This window comes from Podarcis raffonei, chromosome 3, assembly GCF_027172205.1.
Source record: "Podarcis raffonei isolate rPodRaf1 chromosome 3, rPodRaf1.pri, whole genome shotgun sequence".
Taxonomy (NCBI): domain Eukaryota; kingdom Metazoa; phylum Chordata; class Lepidosauria; order Squamata; family Lacertidae; genus Podarcis; species Podarcis raffonei.
The window spans coordinates 33,404,947-33,428,441 of NC_070604.1; the positions used below are offsets into that span (position 1 = coordinate 33,404,947).

The 23,495-nt window shown below is 42.9% G+C and overlaps 1 protein-coding gene across 2 annotated transcripts in view; it reads right to left on the reverse strand.

Annotated features, from left to right (window-relative positions):
• Nucleotides 1-961: 961 nt before the first annotated feature.
• The window catches only part of NBAS (NBAS subunit of NRZ tethering complex), a 179,308-nt gene continuing 156,774 nt past the window's right edge, over nucleotides 962-23,495 (reverse strand). For both annotated transcript variants that reach the window (XM_053381027.1, XM_053381026.1), the window contains 4 exons: nucleotides 16,868-17,007; nucleotides 14,254-14,398; nucleotides 9,410-9,538; nucleotides 962-1,727 (listed from right to left, as the gene is read on the reverse strand). In XM_053381027.1, the coding sequence (XP_053237002.1) occupies nucleotides 1,452-1,727; nucleotides 9,410-9,538; nucleotides 14,254-14,398; nucleotides 16,868-17,007 (690 nt within the window). In that variant the 3' untranslated portion in view covers nucleotides 962-1,451. The remainder of the gene's footprint in view (nucleotides 1,728-9,409; nucleotides 9,539-14,253; nucleotides 14,399-16,867; nucleotides 17,008-23,495) is intronic.

Sequence of the window (23,495 nt, forward strand, 5' to 3'; positions counted from 1 at the left end):
ACACAGCTTTTGGGGGTTGTTTATGCTATAAAACACGTTCCAGCATAAAACTGGTAGTATGGTCACTATTATTCCATGGTATGCATTTAATTAATGATGGAGTGAATCACAGGCACTCCATAGGGCAGGTGTTCCTATTATGTGTGCTGGCGCATTCAAGAAAGGGGCTGCATATTCCTTTCTGGTGCTTACATTGGTGTGTGGATGTTACAAGCTTTTTACAGTAAAAAAGCCTTTTAAACATTATGCCTGTCACACGGACCACATATGTGCATAATGGCAGCCTCATTATGCAGTCAAATGTTTAAAGTGGCCCTCAACTTTAGACCATTCCAATCTCCATTTATTTTTCGATTGCCTTTTTCCAAAAATGCTCAGAATACCGTAAGCGCGATGCCCACATGCACTCTGCTGCTCGGTGTGCATAAAAAACAAATGTGCAGAAAGCTGATAATCTGAAATGGCTTCCCACACAATTCCAACAATTTCCCCCAATCCATTGCAATTCCCTCCTTTTTCTCCAGGCTGTGATTGCATGCTGGGAACAAAATGTTTTTTAAAAGGCCACTGACAGAAATGGCTTGCCAGGCGGGAGCAACCCCCAGGTCAGTTTTGGTTCCCAATTGCTTACTGCGCCGCAGAGCACTTGTGTGAATGGGCATCCCAAGTCACTTTTAGTTTAAAGGTCTGTAGGTTGGGGCTGTGTATGGAGAGAAAATGGATGGAGTTCCGCCTTCTGCCAGTCTACAAAAGTAGGTCTATTCTTGCTCCCACAGCAAATGAAGAAATGCACTTCCCCCTTAAGAAAACAGAAATGCTTCACTTACGTGTTCAATGATCACAATGATAATAGAGAGCAAGCCTTCTGAGAATGTACACAATCTAGCGGCAGAATCAATTTATCAGCAAGATGTTATATTTTCGGGGAAAGGAAGAAGCCACATAACAAAAGCAGCTCGAGTTGGTTGAAAAGAAAGCCTTTAATTAACACAATGCATTGCAATTAAATTTAGAAATTAACTTCCAAACAGCTTAAAGTGCAAACTCTTAAGATGCCCTGAACATTCTGCTCCCTTTGAAGTGAGGGGATTAGTCCTATTCAACTGCTTTAATTTATATCTATATGTTTATACTGGAGGTGAAGGTGTGGAGCATCGTTGCTGTCCATTGTGGCACGAATTGGAAAACGTTTCTTTACCCAAATATAATTCTTGGGTTGCACTGAATACACTCCAACCTGCTGATGTAGGCTATAACTTAGGAAAAGAGCTAGGGATAGGACGGGTAACACTGCAAGGAAGTATGCACATTGTCAGGATTTTATGCAATGCAAAGGAGCAATGATTATTTTGAAGGATAGCCTTTCAAGCGATGTCTCTTTGGAAACATCTTTCCACCTGAAAAGCAGTATGTAGTTCAGGCACCAAGTATAACTTTAAAGGCCTAGCCATTTAAATCCAGCGCCGAACAGCTTCAAGGGCCGCTCCAAAGGTCCGGAGTGCAGGATGTGTTCCTTTATATGCCATCAGGAGGCAACCCGCCTCTGCAACAAAACCTGCTCCTTGCAGCTGCTTTGCTATTTCTTCTATATCCCAGCGTCCTTCCTCTTGCTTGGCCAGCAAGTGATTAATCAGGTGAGGATAAAGGACAGTGGAGATGCAGTCTGCGACCAAGTTCTCATCCAGGAGCAAGGAAAGCAGTTCGGAGTCACAGTTGGAAGCATCAGCCTATATGGGAGGGCAAAAGAACACAACACAAAGATAATCTTATCAAAAAGGACCAGTACAATTCTCCAGCACTTAATCATGCGAATAGGCAGTTGGCGTTCATGCATATTTACCAGTCAGCCCACCCCGAAATACAATTTTCTACCCTTGCACAAGGGTTGGGACCCTTAAGATCAATCCCACAAGCTGTTGTGTTTGCAAGACTGGCTCATGAGGTTGCGACCCTCAAGCTACCGCTGACTTCCAGATTAGTTGGTGGCAAAACTGGCTTCCAGCAGACTAAGCTAGTTTGAGTGCCAGTACAGCAAGCTTAAGTGATTTGTGAACAGCATGCCCTGTCCCTACAATTTATCCAAAACCTATTAGGTAAGGTGAATTGACAATAAAACTGGCCTCATGCTGATATGTGCATATCTGTATATCTTATTTAAAGGTTAGCTGATTTAGCAGGGTGCTTTCACAGAATGCCACACTTGTTTTAAACAGAACAAAGAACACTTTCAACCTCCAGGTAAAAACGAATGAAGAAGCCATTAGAAGATGCACATAAAAAGCCAACCCACCCTCTAAGATGCTGCATAAAACCTCACTCATCCACAAGTGCAACTCCAGCAGATTAAACACTAATTATCCAACTATGTTTAGTAAGAGCGAATGCCTCTTTGTCTGGCATATGTTTTAAAAAGATATATAAACATATATTGTTGCTACTCAGTGTGTGGCCACTTTCTGTATTCTGATGACTGCCACAGCAGGAAGAATTATTCAGGTGGCAGCAGCTGAAATGTCCTGTGGTCCCCCACAGTTGCCAGAAATGCTTCAATGGTCCACGACAACTCCACAGTGAAAATTATTTAGATTTACAGCTTGCCTTATCTCAGTGGTTCAGTGTATAGCACAGTGGTCTCCAGCCCAGCAGCCGGATGCCTGGGCAACACTTGCTCAGCAGGGAGGGCAGCCCCTGAATGGGAGGCAGGCAGCGCCAGTCTGCCCCTTGAGCTACTCCAAAATGGCCTGAATCTCATCCTTCAAACCACAGTCATCACCAAATCAGATGGACCTCAAGGGCTGTCCTATGGAAGAGGGAACAAGCTTCTTTTCTCCTGCTCTGGAGCATAGGACTCGAACCAATGGCTTCAAGTTACAAGAAAGGAGATTCCGACTAAACATCAGGAAGAACTTTCTGACGGTAAGAGCTGTTGGACAGTGGAATGGTCTTCCTCGGGAAGTTGTGGACTCTCCTTCCTGGGAGGTTTTTAATAAGAAGTTGGATGGTCATCTCTCATGGATGCTTCAGCTGAGATTCTTGCAGTTCAGGGGTTGGATTAGATGACCCTGGGGATCACTTCCAACTCTACAATTCTATGATTCTACAAGTAAGTAAGGTTGGGTACTTCATTACGAATACTTTGTACAAAAGAAACAGGCTAATTCTACTTTAAGTACAGCATAGTAGCTGCATAGCTGCGCAGGTGGCGCTGTGGTCTGAACCACTGAACCTCTCAGACTTGTCCGATCAGAAGATTAGTGGTTTGAATCCCTGAGACGGAGTGAGTTCCTGTTGCTCTGTCCCAACTCGTCAACCTAGCAGTTCAAAAGCATACCAGTGCAAGCAGATAAATAGGTACTGCCATGGTGGGGAGGCAAATGGTGTTTCTGTGTGTTCTGGCACTTGTCACGGTCCTCCATGCACCAGAAGTGGTTTAGTCATGCTGGCCACATGACCCAGAAAGCTGTCTGTGGACAAACGCCGGCTCCCTCGGCCTGAAGCAAGATGAGCACTGTACCCCATAGTGGCCTTTGACTGGACTTATCCGTCCAGGGGTCATTTACCTTTTATTTAGCTTTTTAGTAGCTGCATAATGCCTACTGGTGCCATGGTGCCTGCAAAGTTCTTCATTGGCGCCCCCAGGCAGGGCCCCACACTCTGAGCTTTCATTTTTTTAAAGTCACATCAAAGCAAATCTCATTTTGTCCCCACTTATTTGTTTCTTGCAGTCTGAATGCCAAGGTTATTCCTTTGTTTCACTAACTTTTCATCCATTGAAAATCTGAAAGCTACATGATAGTGGAGGGGGCAGCGTTTCCCAGGTTTGTGAACTGTACCCACAAATGCTAACAGCACAAACCTAACTATGTCGACTCAGAAGGAAGCCCTGTTGAACGAAGTGATGATTACTCCTGAGTAAGTGGAGTTAGGAGTGCATTCTGATCCCTGAACACTGAATTTAAAAAATGAATAAATACAGACACTCTGAGAGAAGAGGAGCCAACGTATTTGCTTATTTGAAGGAATGATCCCAACAAACCCCTAATGTCGTATGGAATTATAGTTTCGTTTCAGGAAGGCAAAGAAAAGCAGATGAATGCCAATGTACTGGAATCCTGGATTCATGTGCTGTCTGGGCTCTGATGTTTGATAATTCTGAAGCCTGCACTAAAGACAGGTGGAGAAAACCAGAGGAGTTCTCAATTAAACATGCAGGCAAGAGAAGTGTCTGGCCGATTCACTATTGGTTTTTGCCCATTTCTCTCCCCAGTGGATAATTTCTGCTTATCCATCTCTCAACTCCTAGGGGAAGATTAACTGCCAAGGAGAGAGCTAAAGAATAACAGACCAGCCAGAAGCTCCTCTTTCTCTCTCTGTGACTGCAGTCCTCTCCAGCTTCCTCTGCTTTTTGTCAGCAGGGGAGCCTAAAAAATTCTCAGCAGGCAAGAGGCGGGCTGCTCTTGTCTGGCAAATGTGCAGCCTGCCTCTTAGTTGATGCAGCTACCAAAAGAAAAGAAGCAAATAGCCCTTTAAGACAAGGGAAAAGAAGCTGATCTGGCTGGAGGGCTGCAGCTGGAAAAGAGGGACCTAAGGACCCTTAGAGTCTTGCTTGGCACCTGTCGAATTGGGCACCTTTTTCTGTCATCCCAGAGCAACGAAAAAAAGGTGACCTATTAGAAACAAACACTGGATTCTACCAGTGGCTGGGAATGACGAATTGGGAGCAGACTTGTAGCGTGCTCATAATGCTTCCTTTACCATTTGGCTCTGCAGGTTTACCAGTCCCACGCCTGGTGTCGTATGACATCAGCTGATCAGCAGGTGGGTGTGGCTTGAGTCAACCAGGGAAAAAATGCCCAGTTAAGCCCAAGAGCTAGAGGTTCCCCATTGCTGCAGAGATAGGGAAGGCACGCTGAACAGAAATGCAAAATAAGGGACAAATACGCAAAGGTATTTTGCCAACCTAGCAGTTCAAAAGCACGTCAAAGTGCAAGTAGATAAATAGGTACCACTCCGGCGGGAAGGTAAACGGTGTTTCCGTGCGCTGCTCTGGTTCGCCAGAAGTGGCTTAGTCATGCTGGCCACATGACCCAGAAAAACTGTCTGTAGACAAACGTCAGCTCCCTCGGCCAGTAAAGCGAGATGAGCGCCGCAACCCCAGAGTCGTTTACGACTGGACTTAACTGTCAGGGGTCCTTTACCTTTTTATGCAAAGGTATTAAAACATTATGAGTCACATGGTATTTCCCCAACTTCTTTTCAACAGGTGTCTTGAGGGCCAATCTTTTAATACTTAACTTTTAAGATTATTAATAGGAAAGCCGCTACTCACCTTAAGTTTGATTTTATAGACTTGCACAATGCAAACACTAAGGACTATAACAAGCTAAACAACAACAAAATCCCATGAAATGCTGAAAGCACACGATTGTGCCGGGAATCTGCAGTTTCAGGTGGCCTTGACCCAAGAGCACTGCACATATGGTGTGCCCACCGCAACACCACGCGAGGTATGTTTCTGCACAGCAGGAAGGAAATGTTTTGGGCTATAATTGATGCTCATTTATTTAGCCAGGTGAATGTGAAAAACTCACACAGAGCAAAATCTGTTTCCGAAGCAGCGAAAAGGCGAGGCTTAAGGACAAAGGCATTATTGAAAAATGGAAAAGCTTCCCAAAGAAAGAACTGGGCTAAAGCTGTTTGCTCCGAAACCACTGCCCATGCAGGAGAAAAAGAATTAAGTTGGAGAACTATGTAATTGTTATTTAGCTTATTAACATAGGATCAGTATAAGAAATCCGCAGCTAAAGCTCATTTTCATTTTCCAAATGTTCTCCTTTAGTGTTTTATATTTATAAATTTGATTGGAAAACAAGCCAACTGTGTCAAACGTAACCTTCAATACTCTGGCAATGAATATAAAATACTATGAGAAGTGGCCCATTGCCAGCAATGATTTTTTGTTTTGTTTTTTTGTTAGCTTGAGATGAAAAAGGGTGTTTAAAAGTTTTGTTTTTCTTTCAGATCTTTTGTGTAGAAACAGCACTCTGCAGAAGCTACAAAAGATGGGTGGAAGTAAGAGATAATGCTTAATAAAGACATAGGGCATGATACCAGCCTCCATTCACATCATCCCTCACCTCTCCTGTGTGCAATAGGCTCTGTGCATGGGGGTCTTCTGTTGCCAACCCTTCTGTGAGCAGAAAGCTCACCCCCATCTCCACTCCCATTGTTCAGCCTGGACACTGAGGTCCAGCTCCGAGGGCCTTCTGGCAGTTCCCTCACTGCAAGAAGTGAAGCTACAGGGACCCAGGCAGAGGGCCTTTTTGGTGGTGGCACCTGCCTTGTGGAACGCCCTCCCATCAGATGTCAAGGAAATAAACAACTAGCTGACTTTTAGAAGACATCTGAAGGCAGCCCTGTTTAGGGAAGTTTTTAATGTTTGATCATATTTTTAATATTCTATTGGAAGCCACCCAGAGTGGCTGGGAAACCCCAGCTAGATGGGCGGGGAATGAATGAATGAATGAATGAATAAAATAATAATAATAATTATATCTCACGAGGTAAAGTTCAAGGTTCTCATTTTTTTGGGTCCAGGATACCATAAGGCGTGTCTGATGCTTATATCCCTGCCCAATCTGTAAGATCACTGGGGGAGTCTCTGTTAGGGGTCCCCCACAGCACAGGAGCATTGCTGGTAACTACCGGAAGCTGAGCATTTAGTATTGTGGGCCTGATTCTGTGAAACTCGCTCCCATTTGAGATTGGCTAGGCCTCCTCCCTATTAAACTGCAGGTGCTTGACGAAGTTTCTACTACAGCAGGTATTTTAGGTAAGTTGTATCATGATGTTTATTGACTGAACTAAACACTTCTATCTGTGGTTCTTGTTTGCTTTAAACATCATATTACTGTATTTTGATTGACGGATTGTTTTATTAATCGTACTGTAAACTGCCTAGCGGGACGCGGGTGGCGATGTGGGTTAAACCACAGAGCCTAAGGCTTGCCGATCAGAAGGTCGGCGGTTCGAATCCCCGCGATGGGGTGAGCTCCCGTTGCTTGATCCCTGCTCCTGCCAACCTAGCAGTTTGAAAGCACGTCAAAGTGCAAGTAGATAAATAGGTACCGCTCCGGTTCGCCAGAAGCGCTGCTCTGGTTCGCCAGAAGCAGCTTAGTCATGCTGGCCACATGACCCGGAAGCTGTACGCTGGCTCCCTCGGCCAATAAAGCGAGATGAGTGCCGCAACCCCAGAGTCGGTCATGACTGGACCTAATGGTCAGGGGTCCCTTTACCTTTTAAAACTGCCTAGCGACCATCTATGGTGAAAATGATCTCATTTCCTGTGAATATTTGAAATTGATAAATAGTAGTAGTAGTAGTAGTAGTAGTAGTAGTAGTAGTAGTAGTATTGGGACAAAATGTGAAAAGTTATACTTGTCTGAAGGGTTAAATATGTAATTTGGAAGCCACACAGCATTACTCAAAGAAATATTATCAATCTTAAAACTTTTCCCATTCACACATCGAAGTTCAAAAAACAAAATAAAAAGGCAAAACCAGTATGCCTTTTCCTAGAGACAAACAATTCTTAAAAGCAAACATTAGATCCCACTACCACAAACCACTTAAACAGGCAACACTAGAGTTATTTCAATTATTCATTTGCAATATTCATTGTTGGAGAAGGCCTACTTATTTCTGATGAGGGGAAAAAGATGGAATTGGCAGTTTGCAGAAGTTTAGGCAACAACACAAGGATTCTGCAATTTCAGGCAAGCTTGGGAAAGGAGCTGGTCCTTTTATTGCAGGCAAAAGCTGTTGAATCCCTAGCATCAGCACTTTCCAGCATCATCCTTTTAAATGTAAACATCCATAAAGCTGTCAGCATCATGCAACGAATGGCTAAATAATACATTGGATCAGCAAGCGAGCACTGCATTTCCTCTCCCATAGCCGTGTTTGTAAGATGTGCTAGCTCTGTGTCGGGGAAATCAATAGGCTCTGATTTGCCTTTCCAGATGCTACTTACGATTCTCCTGTTTAATGTAAACGGGTTGAGTTTGCGAAAGAAAACACAAAAACGAACAAACGCTTAAATCGGCATAAGGAACGCTCCCACTTTCTTGCTCCGTGGGAAGCAGAGAGGGTTCAGCTCAGCTTCCTAACAGCTGAGCTACCATCAATTCTCTTCCTTCGCCAAGGCCATTTAGGGCAGGGAATCTGGTAAGATCTCCGCCTCGCAAGGTGGCGCAGGGCCCTGTGCCACTTTGTGAGGCTGGGATCATTCCAGCCTTGCAAAGTAGCTCAGGGATGGTGTTGCTCTATCAGCATTGGTGGCGAGATGGTGTGTAGTGGGCTCTGTTCGCCCTCCAGGGCCCATCCCCAGCATGCACAAGTGTGCATCCTGGGCACCATGTAAATATACTACACCGCAGTGCTCAAGATTTGATGGATGATGACCTGTGCCACAAACTAGATATAATGGGCACTCGTATTGGAGTGCTCTGTAGACTGATATATTTGATCTTATATATACTAGCCTTTTGCACCCTTTCACTCTTGTCTGATGCTCCTAACCCTTCTTTTCGGCCTTCTTAGCTTCTTTTGGATTCTTATGGACTTATATATATATGTGTGTGTGTATTCTGTTTTAACTGATTTTAGTGTTTGTTTTAAAAATATTTTAATTTATTTTAAAAGATTGTACCCCTCCCTCCTTATGCTGGTCTACGACCGTAATAAAGTATTATTGTTGTTGATGATACTACCCTGCTGATCAAAGCCAAGTCTCTACCTGCCCCAAACTGCACGTTTCTACTTGAGAGTAAGAAAATGGCAAATATTCGGCACACCTTTAATAAAGATCTGATTATTCAAATTTCCAAGGGGTAACAATGCAGCAAACATAAACTTTTTTTTTTAAAAAAAGTGCAGTGATATTTTGCTATCTCAGAATTTTCTTTTCAGACAGCAGTAGCATTAACATTTGTATTAGCTGAATACTTCTGCCACATCCACAGTGAACAACAACAGACAAAACCGCTATATATACTTCAAGATATTCATGTTTATAGAGCATTAATGGCTTATGCATAAAACAACCAAGCAACCGAAGCATGAAGCAGCCACGAAAGTCTTTTGTTATTTTGCTATATAACTGGTTGGGCAGATAACATAAAATAATAATGTTGATGATGGTGATGATGATAAAAGATTGTTAGTTTTAATCACCTTGAGCACATAAAGAGAGCAGCCTAACCCTATGGTTCTGCAGATGGCAGACACAAAAGCTTTCGAAAGTCATAGTAACAGTAACAGACTCAAGGGGCCTGGTTTCCTGCATGAAGATAAAAGAGCTAATTTATTACCTGAAACGAGGAAGGATGGTTAATTCAGCTGTTCATACCTTAGCAATAGCCGTTATCTGCTCCAGTGCCACAGAGTGAAGATCTTGATCTCTGCTTTCCAGAAGCAGCTTCAGGGACGGCAGCAGAAGGGACTGGTCGAGGAGCAGCAAACAGAGATCTTTTATGCACTGAAAAAAGCAAAGGAAATCTTGCATAGTCAGGCATCAGAAGGGACGGGAACAAAGGGACACAACTCGAACTCGAGTTCAAGGCAACCTTGCGTCAAGTGTAAATTGAAAGTCAAACATTTTAAAACAAACTTGGGGTTGGGGGGGTGGGGGAAAGAAAGGAGGAACACCCTCCAGTGGAAATTAAGCCTGAGATATTTAAAGAATAAATTGAGTAAAAGAGATTGCCTGCTGCACTGTAGATAAAAAGCGACCTGGGGATTCCTATTCTGTGATCTGCACAGAGAAGAATCAAATCACTTACACCGCCTGTGCACATCAAGAGAGGAGGCAGACAGACATTAAAGAGAGTTTCATAGTTTTACTAAGAGCTTCTTCTTCTTGACTTGAGTGAACGTATATGCTACAGTCCAGCGTTGGGGAACTTTTGGCTTTCCAGATGTTGCTGAACTACAGATCTCGTTTGCTCTAACAAGCATGGCCAATGGCTAAGGATGGTGGAAGTTGTAGTTCAGAAACTACAACTAGTCCAAAATTCCCTCAAACCTTCCGCAGCTAGCGGCTGGCCATTCTTTCGCCGCCATGTCCTCCTCCTGTTGGGAAATGAAGTACGCAGCAGCCTGAGATGTGAGGAGATTGTGCCGTTTCTATGTCAGGTAACTGGCTGCGGCATCCTCACTTGCTCCCCTGCCCTGTCCCTCCCACTGAACGCCTCCTCCCTTTCCACTGGGAAAGACAAGATCCTGTGGCTTTGAGCCTCAGCAGCGCCTCCTCTGGACGCCTTGCACTGCTTTGTCTCCCCAACAAGCCAAGGGATGGCCACTGGGCTGTTGTTGTTGTTTAGTCGTGTCCGACTCTTCGTGACCCCATGGACCAGAGCACGCCAGGCGCCCCTGTCTTCCACTGCCTCCTGCAGTCTGGGCTGTAACATATGCCAAAGTTTAATTCTTCGTTATGCTGTTGCAAAATGTCCTTTTATGGTGTTGTAAAGCTCTTTAGTGTACTTCTGTCATCTCACATCTGCAACCACAGGCAGGAATGCTAATGTATCTGAGAAAAAATTGCAAAACCACTAGGATTCAACCACGATTTACTGGGACATCCAAATGAAAGCTAACTTAAAAATAAAATTTTAGAAGCCCCATCTTGGCAATGAGGTCAGTTCTAGGACCACTTGCAGGTGGACAAGTCAAGAACGAGCTTAGGACCCTCGTACCTACGGGACCGCCTCTCCTGGTATGTCCCACGGAGGACCTTACGGTCTTCAAACAAAAACATCTTGGAGGTTCTGGGCCACAGAGAGGTTAGGCTGGCCTCAAACCAGAGCCAGGGCTTTTTTGGCTGTGGCTCCGATCTGGTGGAACGCTCTGTCACAAGAGACTAGGGCCCTGCGGGACTTGACATCTTTCCGCAGGGCCTGCAAGACAGAGCTGTTCCACCAGGCCTTTGGTCAGGGCACAGCCTGACCCCCTCCTTTGGTAATCCTCACAGAACTCTAGCCCAATAGTTGCCATTAATCTGATTTGAACTGATTTTATAATGAAATCATTTTAGAATGTTGTATCATTTTACTGTTTTGAGCCGCTCTGAGCCTGGCTTTGGCTGGGGAGGGTGGGATATAAATAAATAAATAAATAAATAAATAAATAAATAAATGTAATAATAATTATTATCATGAACCAGAGCTGAGCAGCCCTACTTCTATCTACTACCAATACCTATTCACATTTAAATGGAAATGGACAGGAAGGCCAGAAACTAGACGGCATCTAAATACTTATTTCCTTGTGGGGTGAGACTGGAGTAAAAACAAGAAGTTGGCAGAAGCCAATACTGCTGTGTGACAGAGATCTGTTCTTTAGAACTTCCTGCACCCTCACTATACTGGCCTGGTTCACATGCCAGGCTAAGTTGTTGAGTTTATTTGATTTAATATTTGTATTTGTGTTCAGAATGCAAATGCGAAAATGTTGAGCTCAAAGCGGCCCAAAAAAGCATTGAAAAACAATAACCATTGCAATCGCTATTAATTTAAAACATGATAGCATATAAAGCAAAGAGTGAATTAAATCCAAACAATTAATGCAATTCAATAAAGCCATAGTAACTCAGTGGTATTGCTGGGATACTTCCTAATCACAAGGAGCAAAAAAAATAAATGGATTTAGCTGTTGGTTATCCAATGTACTGGGATCCACATTCACTATACATGAATTATAGACACTTACACAGAACTATACATTTAAAAATCATTTGGGGTGGCTGGGCAAGGTTGCTGAGTCACTGGTGGCTTCAGGCTTCAGGCCTAGATTCAAACCATGGCTTCCCAGGACTGCACAAACATGTGTGCTTCTGGAAAGCCTCTCACAACCACTTTGCTCCTGGCTTTTTTCAGTCCTGTGCTGCTATATCTCATGGTTAATCTCTCTCTCCTTGTTAAGCACATGTCCAGGTCTTGACAATACACTAACTTAAACCTTGGCTTAGCATAACATGGTGTGTGTGTGGGGGGGGGGGGATAGGAAAAAAATAATAGGAAGAAGCCAAGTGGTTGGGACTCCTTTTCTGGGATCCCATACATTTGTGTGGTCCAGGTAAGCCATAGTTAGTATTACTGTGTTGTGTGAACAAGGCTATTGTTTTAGACACTTGAGGAAAGCTTTTTTTTTATTATTTCAGCAAGTTTACCTACTTACGCATACTTGCTTCTAAAGTTCTGCTGCTTTTATCTGTGCTTTTACTGATAATTATCTATGGACACGTCTTATGATGAAGTGGTTTCTACATTTCTCTAGATAAAATAATAAAAAAGAAGTATTCATAATGCCGACTGTGTGCTTAGCTGGCTCCTGAAATGGGCAGCAGCTAAATAATGCAAATTTAGGATAAGCACATTTCTTGGGTTAGTCTATATCACAGTTTAAGAGCAGCCCAAACAATCTCAGCGGCTCAACTATGAGTAAGCAGGAGGGGACTTTGCTCTGGGAAGGATGGTCCCATCTTTGGCTCCCTGTCCGTTAGCCACTGCTAAGTGGGACACAGTGTTATGCCTCCACCAGTCCATAAGTCACCACTGTTTTAGACGCATTGGTGAAACCGTTCTGAGTGTATTTCTTGTAGCTCTTTGCTACTGTGCTTTAGTTACCTACCCCCCCCCCATGCTGGACAGGCTCTAGGAACTAGAATCATCGGGGTTCTTTTGAAAGAAATTTTATTGTTCTGTCAAGCCTCTTATGATGATGCTTCCTCACTTAAGGTTTTGATGGGTTTGCAGATATAAAATGTTACTGACGCTATAAAACTGCTGCTTCACCCAGGCTTTGCATTCTAACAGCCATCAGCATTTATTTTTGCAAACATTGTGCCCATGGCAATAAATTGGACTTCCAAGACACGCAGAAATTGCAGTTCCAAGACATGCATTGTGTGAAAATACACATAATGCTCAGTGTTAGAGAAATATAATATTCACCGTTTCGTTGTTGCTTTTCACCAGAAATGAGGTGGGAAAGAGGCAACTTTGAAAAGACTAGAAAACCAAATTAAAATACTTTAAATTTGACTAGTACTTTCAGTCACCCTATTCACTTATTGTTCCAGTGCAGGTGTTCACCCGAGAGTACAGCTGGAGAATGAAAGATTTAGACCATTCACTTGATAAAGAAGCAACAAAACACTCATGGGACACAAACAGCCAAATCCCAAAACGTTGCAGCTCTGTTTTGCCTTCGCCACCTATGTTTGGCATAGGTTTGCTTAACTTGAAAATGGGTTGCTAAATACCTTCAACATCACAGTAGGAGACGCCATGAACAACTCTTCCTTCTAACTGTAAACTCAAAATACTTGTGCTGGGGGAAGTAAGAGTCAAAACGGGGCCACCAAGGAACAAGAGGGAGGTATTAGCAAGCAGAAGTGGTACAAAAAGAAAATCTTAGAAAGAAAACCCAAACAACGAAAAACCTCAATAAAGGAGCGACCTCGCTCTCTCAAACGGCCCATTGAGGGTTGAGTAGGCTCAGTAGTCACCAGGAACTATGTGATACTGATTGTCAGTAGGGGTGGGGGAAACAATGGGAAGAAAATTTAGCTTATACTTTCCCAAAAGGATGTATGGCTGGCTGGCGTGCACCCTGAAGGAGCTCCATCTGTTCGTGAGTGGGTTGTGTACGAGGAGCAAAGCCCGGTGAAAACGAATGGGTGTTAGAAAGCAAAAATGCCTGATGAACGGAGGAAATAGTGCTTTGCCTGCATGGAAGGAGTTTGCAGTTAAGGCAAACTTATTTCAATACAGTGGTACCTCGGGTTACATACGCTTCAGGTTACATATGCTTCAGGTTACAGACTCTGCTAACCCAGGAATAGTACCTCAGGTTAAGAACTTTCCTTCAGGATAGAACAGAAATCGTGCTCTGGCGGCAGTGGGAGGCCCCATTAGCTAAAGTGGTGCTTCAGATTAAGAACACTTTCAGGTTAAGAACGGACCTCTGGAACGAATTAAGTACTTAACCGGAGGTACTACTGTACTTGCTTACAAATACTTTCCTATGCCGATGAAGAAAAGAGCCCTGCTGGATCAGGTGCGCTCCCCACATTGGCCAATCAGATGCCTCTGTGATGTTTGCAAGCAGAACATTGACAGCAAACACAGCCACCGATGAATTTTCTACACATGCTCATCTCTTGCTAGTACTCTTTTAAGAAAACAAACTCACCTCTGTGGAGAGCACGTGCTTTGTCTCATATAAAGAGCGGCAGATTTTCAAAATTTCATTCCCTGCATTCTCTTTCTGGTCCTGCGGGCTTGTCGTAAGCATCATGGTTCCCAGTTTTACCCAAGGGTTATTACTAGGGCACGCTCTAAAATGCGAGAAAAAAGACATTTCTTGAAAGCAAACTGATCAAGCAAGCAAACATGTACGTACCACAGCCATCTGCTTAGCAATATAAACCGAGGAGCACAGTCTAACAGATCCAGAAGAAAAAGAATCAAGATCAAGTGGAAAGAATCCTTGCTCTGCAGCCATCAATGGGGCCAGTTGCCACGAGGGGAAGTCTCTCCTTCCAATCTAGGACGGCAGACACCCAAATGGAAGAGAAATATATCTGTTTGACCCCATAGGGTACCACCATATTTATGTATCTCTCTCTCTCTCTCTCTCTCTCTAGAGCATCTGCTTTACATGCAAAATGTCCCAGGTTCGACCCCTGACATCTCCAGCAAGGGCTGGAAACGATCCCTCTCTGAAACCCTGGAGATCTGCTGCCAGGTGTAGTTTAATCACAGAATCATAGAGTTGGAAGGGACCCTGAGGATCATCTAGTCCAACCCCTGCAATTCAGGAATATGCAGCTGTCCCTTACGGGAATCAAACCTGCAACCTTGGCGTTATCAGCACCGCACCTTAACCAACTGAGCTATCCACTGGCTCAGCAGAATGCAGCTTCTGGTGTCCCTCTGAAGGCTTAATCAAAAGCTCTGCGAGATCAGAATGAATAGCAATTACTGCTCTATTTTTCCAGCTAAAAGCAAAGTTTATAAACCGAGAACAAAGACTATGAATGAATGCACGCACGAACAGGAAGAGGAAGATCTTTATATGCCACATAAAAAGCGGTGGCATTCGTAGAGGCAGATCGCTGCATTATGAAGACTGAATCACACACATCTGCTTTCCTTACAATGGTAAGATGTGCTGGCTTTGTGTCTACCGAGCCACATACAGGTGAAATGGGTCCATGTGGGATCACAATACGAAAAATGAACAACATAGAATTGGATGGAAGGAACGACTAAGGAGGTACAGAGTTCTCCATCTCCAGCATCGTATCCATCGGCATCAATAAGCAATTTTTCCACAGGCAAATTACTGGTGAATGCACTCAACATAAAATGATTACTGAAGAGGAACACTTAAGTCCTCACAGATATAAAACAAAAGCTTTCTAGATTAGTTAGCTCTGAGTAAGGCACTTAGCACAGTGGTGTTGTACTATCTAAGATGCCAACTGCTGCAGGAATTAGTTTCTTGGGCCATTTTAGTACTGTAATACATACTATTTTTTAAAAAAGAGGATTAATATTTAACTCATGGAAATCTGCGTGCCTGAATAGCTCAGTTGGTAAGAGCATGGTGCTGATAATGCCAAGGTTGCAGGTTTGATCCCCATATGGGACAACTGCATATTCCTGCATTGCAGGGGGTTGGACTAGAATCAGTGGTGGCGAACCTATGGCATGTGTGCCAGAGTGGCCACGCAGAGCCCTCTCTCTGGGCGCGCGCGCCATTGCCCCATCAGTGCCATTTCTGGATGACCCATGGGACCCCTTCCAATACCGCGACTCACGGCCTGCTGACCTGGAGACCAGCATTCTCCTACTCGCAAGTAAAGCCCAGCAGCTGCGTGCTGAGGAAGGAGGGCCTGTCGGCAACCGGCCAGGAGCCTCTTCCCCACCCACTGCTGCAAGACGGCGGTAGGCTAGTCTTCACCGCGGCCTGGCCTACAAGGCAAGCGACGCCCATAACTCCTCCTCCTGCCCAGCTCATGCTTCTGACCTTCCGCTCTGAGGCGAGTTTTGCAAGAAGGGAGCCCAGGACTCCGTGGGGTGGGGCGGCAGGTCACCCTTGTCACCTTCCCAGCTGCAGGTCACCCTTGTCCGACCTCGGAGGGTTGGCGGTGGGGCCAACAAGCAACAACCTGAGGGTGGGATAAACCGAAAGCAAAGGGCTGGCTTGCACCTGGGAAGACCCGGGTTCAGTTCATGAAGCTCACCTGGGTGACCACTGCCTCTCAGCCTCACCTACCTCGAAGGCTTCTTGTGGGGACTAAGGTAAAGGTAAAGGGACCCCTGACCATTAGGTCCAGTTGTACCCGACTCTGGGGTTGCGGCTCTCATCTCGCTTTACTGGCCAAGGGAGCCGGTGTTTGTCCGCAGACAGCTTCTGGGTCATGTGGCCAGCATGACTAAGCCGCTTCTGGCGAACCAGAGCAGCACACGGAAACACCGTTTACCTTCCCGCCAGAGCGGTACCTATTTATCTACTTGCACTTTGACGTGCTGTCGAACTGCTAGGTTGGCAGGAGCAGGGACCAAGCAACGGGAGCTCACCCCGTCGCGGGGATTCGAACCGCCAACCTAATAAACAACTGCTCCTTTTCCCTTATGGGGTACCCAAGAGCCCATATCATTATTATCCCATATTTAATTGCCTTGTTGGCACTTTGCGGTAAATTAGTGGGTTTTAGGTTGCAGTTTGGTCTCCAAAAGGTTTGCCTCAGGATCCCTTCCAACTATACAATTCTAAGGTTCTGTGAGCAAATACTTACACATTTGCATTTTTCATAGGTGGCCAGGCTTGCAGGAGCATGACTAAATGCTGGAATTCTCCATGATCCTTACTAGATCCCAAAAGTTTGAGGAAAAGGCTGTACCTCTTTTCTTCATTTTCAATATCAGTTATTTCCACCTAAGGAATTGAGAGAATGAAGCATGTTAAGTGTAGGGTTTGTTGGGGTTCAGATTAATGAGCCGACTATTTCCAGCAATAAATATAGTAATATTCCTATATGGCACTGAAGTCACATTTGAAACAATACAGAAGCAGTCGACGGGATTTTCCTAGGAAACATTTTATTCAGTCTCATCTGCAATTATGTATGCTGAACACACAGAAACACAGAGATAATACGAAATTACTAGGAGTTATGGTCTCCAAACAACATTAAACCCGTGCAAGCAGATTAATGGAATAGTACAAATGATTCCCCCACCTCCTTGAATTCCCTAGACAAACAAAATTTATTATACTTTACCAATGCAGATTACTGTATATGAAATGGAACATTTGTACTGTAACATTATATCTTAAAAGATCTTATGCTTTGATACTGAAGTACCATCTATCAGAATCAGAAGAATCTTTACTTGCATCAGCCACTAGCCATAGCTATAAAATAAAATAAAATGAAGACAGAGGTAAAAACTTAACTGTAGAAAATACATTTTGGGGGTTTATGTCAATAATCAAATGAACAACAAAACATTGGTGAAACAATTGAGAAGCAAGCCTTTTGCCCACAAGCTGTTTCTCCAAAAAAGAGGGCTACCAGAGGAATTTTTAAGTGTATAGATGCAGAGCTGCAAACTCAAGCCCCTTGGAATATGATATGGTGAGGGACAATCCAGAAAACTACGAATTCCTGGCTGAGCTATTGGAAATTAGCTCCAAATGAAATAGGTAGTCCTCTCCCGAGAATCAAAAAGTATACTAACACTGTTGAATGGGTTCCCACTGATAAGAGGAATGGAAGCATATATTTTTTTTAGAAGAAATTGGGTACGTGGAAAAGTGGAAGCAACAAGCACAGAGCCTTAAAGGAATTGGGGCTAAAACAGATGTCATGGAACATAGCAGGCTGGCGTTCAAAGCAGAATAATAAACAGCTGATGAACTATTTTGAGCAATTTGATATTATTCTGCTACAAGAAACATTGCAGAATAACACTATAGTCCATCTATATAGAAATCCCCCCAAAGTCAAGTTGCACTAAATGAACATTAAAAAAAACCAACCCAACATCTTTAAAATAAATTGAAGTATATTTCAGTGCTAACTGTAAGACTCCTTAACTGAAGCAATCTTTTAAAAAGCAGTGCAGGGATGAGAAACTGGACACAAAATGAGGTAAAACAGAAGATGGGGGAAACTAGGTTCGAGTTTTGAAGGAATGGGAGTTCAAAGACAGATTAATTATACAGTTTCATAATAAAGTGCTCTTTAAAAACTTATGCACCGTGCACTTTGAGAATAAATATTATAGGGGTGCAATGACCCCAAGTTTCAGTATGGACCTCAATTTGGAGCTTCAGTAAACAGGCCACCTTCTCTCTGAGGCACTATATGGGTTGCCAGACTAGTCTCGGGGGCTATCCAAAACCACTTTTTCTCTGTCTTCTTGCTTCCCTCTCCCCTTCTCTATTGGGGAATTTAAAAATGGTTATAACTTCACTTCCCTTTCTTTGGCAGAAATTAACAGGCATGCTAGCCCTTCTAGTGGAGATAAAGTCTGCCAAATTTGCTCCCCCCCCCCTTTTTTAAAGAATATTTATTAAGTTTTCCAATTTTTTAAACAAACAAACAAACAAACAAACAAAACAAACAGAAACATAAAACAAAGGCATAAAATTCATAAACCATACTTTTAAATAACAAATTTCTCAGACCTCCTCATACTTCTCCTTCTTGTATCCCAATTAAGATTATTTGTTCAGCGAATCCTTCATTTAAAGCATTACAGCTTGTAACATTACCTTATTTTTCAAACCCTTTTTCCCCCCATCTATGTTCTTATATATCATTGCAACTAGAAACCTGCCAAATTTGAGCCAAATAGATCCAGGGGGTCTTGTCCTGGATAGCTCTAGAACACAACATTTTCAAAAACTATTTCCTGTGGGGGGGCAGAATTAAATGGCATTTGTAGACAAGCTTGCTCCTTCTGAGAAGAAGAAGAAGAAGAAGAAGAAGAAGAAGAAGAAGAAGAAGAAGAAGAAGAAGAAGAGGAGGAGGAGGAGTTTGGATTTCATATCCCGCTTTATCACTACCTGAAGGAGTCTCAAAGCGGCTAACATTCTCCTTTCCCTTCCTCCCCCACAACAAACACTCTGTGAGGTGAGTGGGGCTGAGAGACTTCAGAGGAGTGTGACTAGCCCAAGGTCACCCAGCAGCTGCAAGTGGAGGAGCGGGGAAGTGAACGCGGTTCACCAGATCATGAGTCTACCGCTCTTAACCACTACATCATGCTGGCTTTCCACATGAGGGCATGAACTAGTTTCATGAGGAAGGGTGCACTGTTTTCCCCACAAGGGAAGGTGTCATAGTTTTGAGTCGATAGAAAAGGAGCCATTTATCCTTTCCCAGTTTGTGGAGAATTAGTCTGAAAACTGTGTCCCCAGGTAAGAAACCTGCCAAACTGCAGACGAATGACTCCAGTTTTTTGTGTGTGTGTGTGCTAAGCACTGTTAAAAGTTGATTATTTAGGTGTGTTTGGAAATAACTAAATGGGATTCACAGTCTGGGTAAAATCATGAGAATTTAAGGACAGTATATACATATTTTTAAATGAAATAAAATCAATTAGTCACGTAATCAATAGATTCCTACCCATTATTAAGATTCTAATGGGAAGAGCTAGCATAATCTCTTGGAAAGGGCTGGGGCATCAAGGTAAGTGGAGGGGATAATATCATTACAATGTAAATTAAATTGAAATTATAACCCAAGAGGACAAACAAATATCAAGACTAGTGAAATACAGCAAACTAGTTTGGTAATTAATTCAAATCAAGGAAAGACAGTGGGCTTTTAAAACAAATAAATAAACCATAAATCTAAATCATTCCTGTGCCAAGGCAAAACGCAACTGAAATGGTTCAACTTGTCAGGTATTTTATGACTACTGCATATCAATGAATATATACATAATACAAGCATAGTGATTATATTCTGCACCAGGCAGAAAGGACTAAATGCAATACAAAATTAACATTGCAAAATATTAAATAAACAAGTAAGCTGGCAATTAACCTTCATTTGCATGTTTTCCTTCGTATGAAAATACAGTGTATATTCAGCACTATAGATTTCTTAACCCAACCCTGGTGGTTCAAGGTAGCAAATAAGTCAGTTTCCTTAAAATGCAGGCTTACTAGGTAATTCATATGATGTGACTAATTTACCTGATAATCTGAAGCTAACCTCCATGTAAGCAGCTCAGTAGAAAGGAGATGATTCAGTAAAGGTTCAAGATTCCTACCCCACCAAATTTAGCCTTGTTCACTAGCTCACAACAATCCATATACAAATGGCGAAACTTTCTAAAAGAATTATTTTCATTAGAAGCACTGGCATTCTTAGGAATGGGCTGAAATGAGAGCTAAGAAATAATACTGATATAGTCTAGGACTTGTAGGAACTGAGCATTTTCCTTTCATAGAATTACTGGATGTTTAGAGAAACTATGTTCCTTGGTCGAATGCTTGCAAAACTACCTGCCATTACTCACCCAGAAAGTCTCAGAGCAGAAGATTTACTAATGCCATAGCAAAATCCATGTTAATACATGCGGCACTGTGTACAAGTAAGTGTCTCACAAATATTCTGAGGCCCTTGACTGCAAACGTGAATGTGAATTAATATATCATTAAATGCAGAATGGCAAAGAAGGCACCTGAGAGTAGTCCCTTATTGCGACAATACATTCTCAGTCGTGGTGAAGCGCTGCTAAAAAGAAACGCCACATTCAGATTTATTTGCAGCGGAAGGGCTTTCAAAATAAATAAATAAAATTTGAAATGGGATATGCGCTTTACCTTAAGACGCTGTGCTGCAATGACATGAAATAGGGATGTGAACTTGAATGCAATCTCCCACTGATTCAATTACACCTCAGTCTCCACTCGTGGCTTTATTGAGCCATGTAGGCAATTATGACGCGCATGGCAACATGAAGCTGTGGTGGAGGTTCCTTCCTCCAGAGGAGGTTAACTTCAAATAGAAGATGCTGATTGATAAATTATTATTCCAACTTCACTGAGAGGAAACGTGGTGTAGGTAAATTATTGGCTCGGCTCAGGTTCCTCTTTAGTATCTTAGATAAGTGCTAGATTTATGGAGAGGAATTAATTATTCCGAGTACCTCAGCTAGACCACAATCATTGCCCACTCAGAGACTTCAGCTTCTGCAGTGCACACAAAGTGACAATTTTTGTTCAGTGCCCATGGAATTACTTAGACAACATTTGGTATCTATCAGTGTCAGAGCTTGCAATACATACTAATGCGATTTTTGGATAGTGCAAAATTTTTTAGCTGAATGTTCTGATACTATCAGGGCGCTGTGTAAGTTATTCAGTTGTGGCGTCCGTCCTGTCAAGTCTGCAGGTGCACCCCTTCATTCTAAAAAGCATTCACTACTGGAAATTCAATCTGGAAATTACCACGGTAAATATATATATCTGGCTATTTAGTTCAGGAAACTGGTGGAGCTCCTGGGTTCATTCAAATTTCCCTAAGGCAGTCATTATTTTTTTTTTTTGCAGAAAGCTATAATCTGCAAACCTGAGGACAGAAGAGTTGAGGTCAAAGAATAGGAAAGTGTTCCAAAGTCACTAGGAAGTTGAACTGCTGGCTGAATTAGATGCTATATTGTTATTTCATGGTTCATATTTGCAGCACATCTGAAAAAACAGCAATATATATTCTCCAACACTTTGCAGATGAAAATAGAGATGTTATTCTTGTTAAGTGAAAAATCATAGCCACCTTTTCCTCTCGCTACTACAACTTCTTAAGGGTTCTATTAGAAAGTGTGTTTGTTGGCAAGTTTACCATAACAAGTCTGTCTGTAGGTCTACATGCCCACATATTCTTAGGCATAAAGGTAAAGGTGTAATAAAATAACTCTGAGGAATGCTTTATCTCAGAATGGATCTGGTCCTACTTACTACAGAATGGCTACAAAGCCAGCCAGTTCCAAGATTTAAGCTCCAGATCAGGGAGTGGCCCTCCAGATGTTGCCAAATACCATCTCCTATCAATCCTGGCCAGCCTGGTCAATGATCAGAGGTGGTGGGTGCTACAGACATTCAAGCAAGGAGCTGAAGCAGAACATGTACACACTATGAGTGTTTCCACCTTTCCCCCATTTGATCACTTCTTCTTAGTCCAATGCCTTCTTCGCAGATCAGTCTGTCTTATGGATAACCCCAACTAGTCCAGTGCCACAGAGCACCATCACAGATCAATTAGATTTGGTTGCAAAACGACATTACTGGGGGTAAGTAAATCAGAGTGAAAACAATGCTTGCTGATTAGGTATGTTGCCTGGTTTTGAAACTGTTCTCTTAAAAACTCCAGAGAAGTGAGTGAGAGGGAGTGGTTTTGCTGCTGCGGGAAGTGCTTGTGAGAAATGCCCCATTTTCGGCTGATTCACAACCTCCTCTTTAATGCCTGACCTTCCCAGAATGTAAACTTTGAGCCCGAGAGTGTGCTTTAAATCATCAAGTAGTTGGAAAAGAGCAACAGAGAAGTGCTGTGACAACGGCAGAAAAGGACCCATCGCATCCAGATATACTAAAGGAACAAAACAGCTCAGCTACATAGGTTTGTTCTGGAAAGAAAAGAGAGGAAATCTTCCAAACAGGCTATTTTTTCCCCTTTTAAGGAAAATGTCACCATTCTGAGGCACATTTTTAATGCTCCGTTTAACTAGAAAATTATAGAACCTGAAGACCTCAGATAAAATGCATCATGGGGATTAAAAAACAACACAACTCACCCTTGGACTCCCTAGTTACCCCTGTCGCCAGACACCATTTCCCCAGTGGGGTGCCATTGGAATGTGCATTAAGGTCTCCCAAGCCTTTGAAAAATAGGGACATCTGGATTTCTTAATTTTGTTAACTAATCATTACAGAACTGGAAATAGCTGTGCTTCCGACTGTGAGATAGGTAGCTTCCTTCATAAAGCACATTTTTAATTCTGCACAAGCTGGCCTGCTTCCCAGCAGTACATTGATTTGTGGGACCACTAACTTATAGCACCTAAAGCATAATTAAATATTAAGTCCCACTTTGATGTATGCAAAGTCTGGCTAAGAGGATTACTTAGACACACCGAAGGTGGCTTTCACACACTTTCTGGTAATTGAACATTGCAATATCATTAAAATTATCTTTACACAATAAGAATCCACATCCATCACTGGCATTATCTAGAGTACCTTTAGGTGTTGGGAAGGAAATTGGGGAGGGTGGGGGAGTATACTGTTAAAAAGGAATACCAAAAGAAGGCAAAGAGAAGGATGGAATAATTATTTAAATATGTGTAACAGACAATGAGAATGTGTAATTATGTTACAGGCATTTCGCAAACTCAAAATAGAAAGTGCTG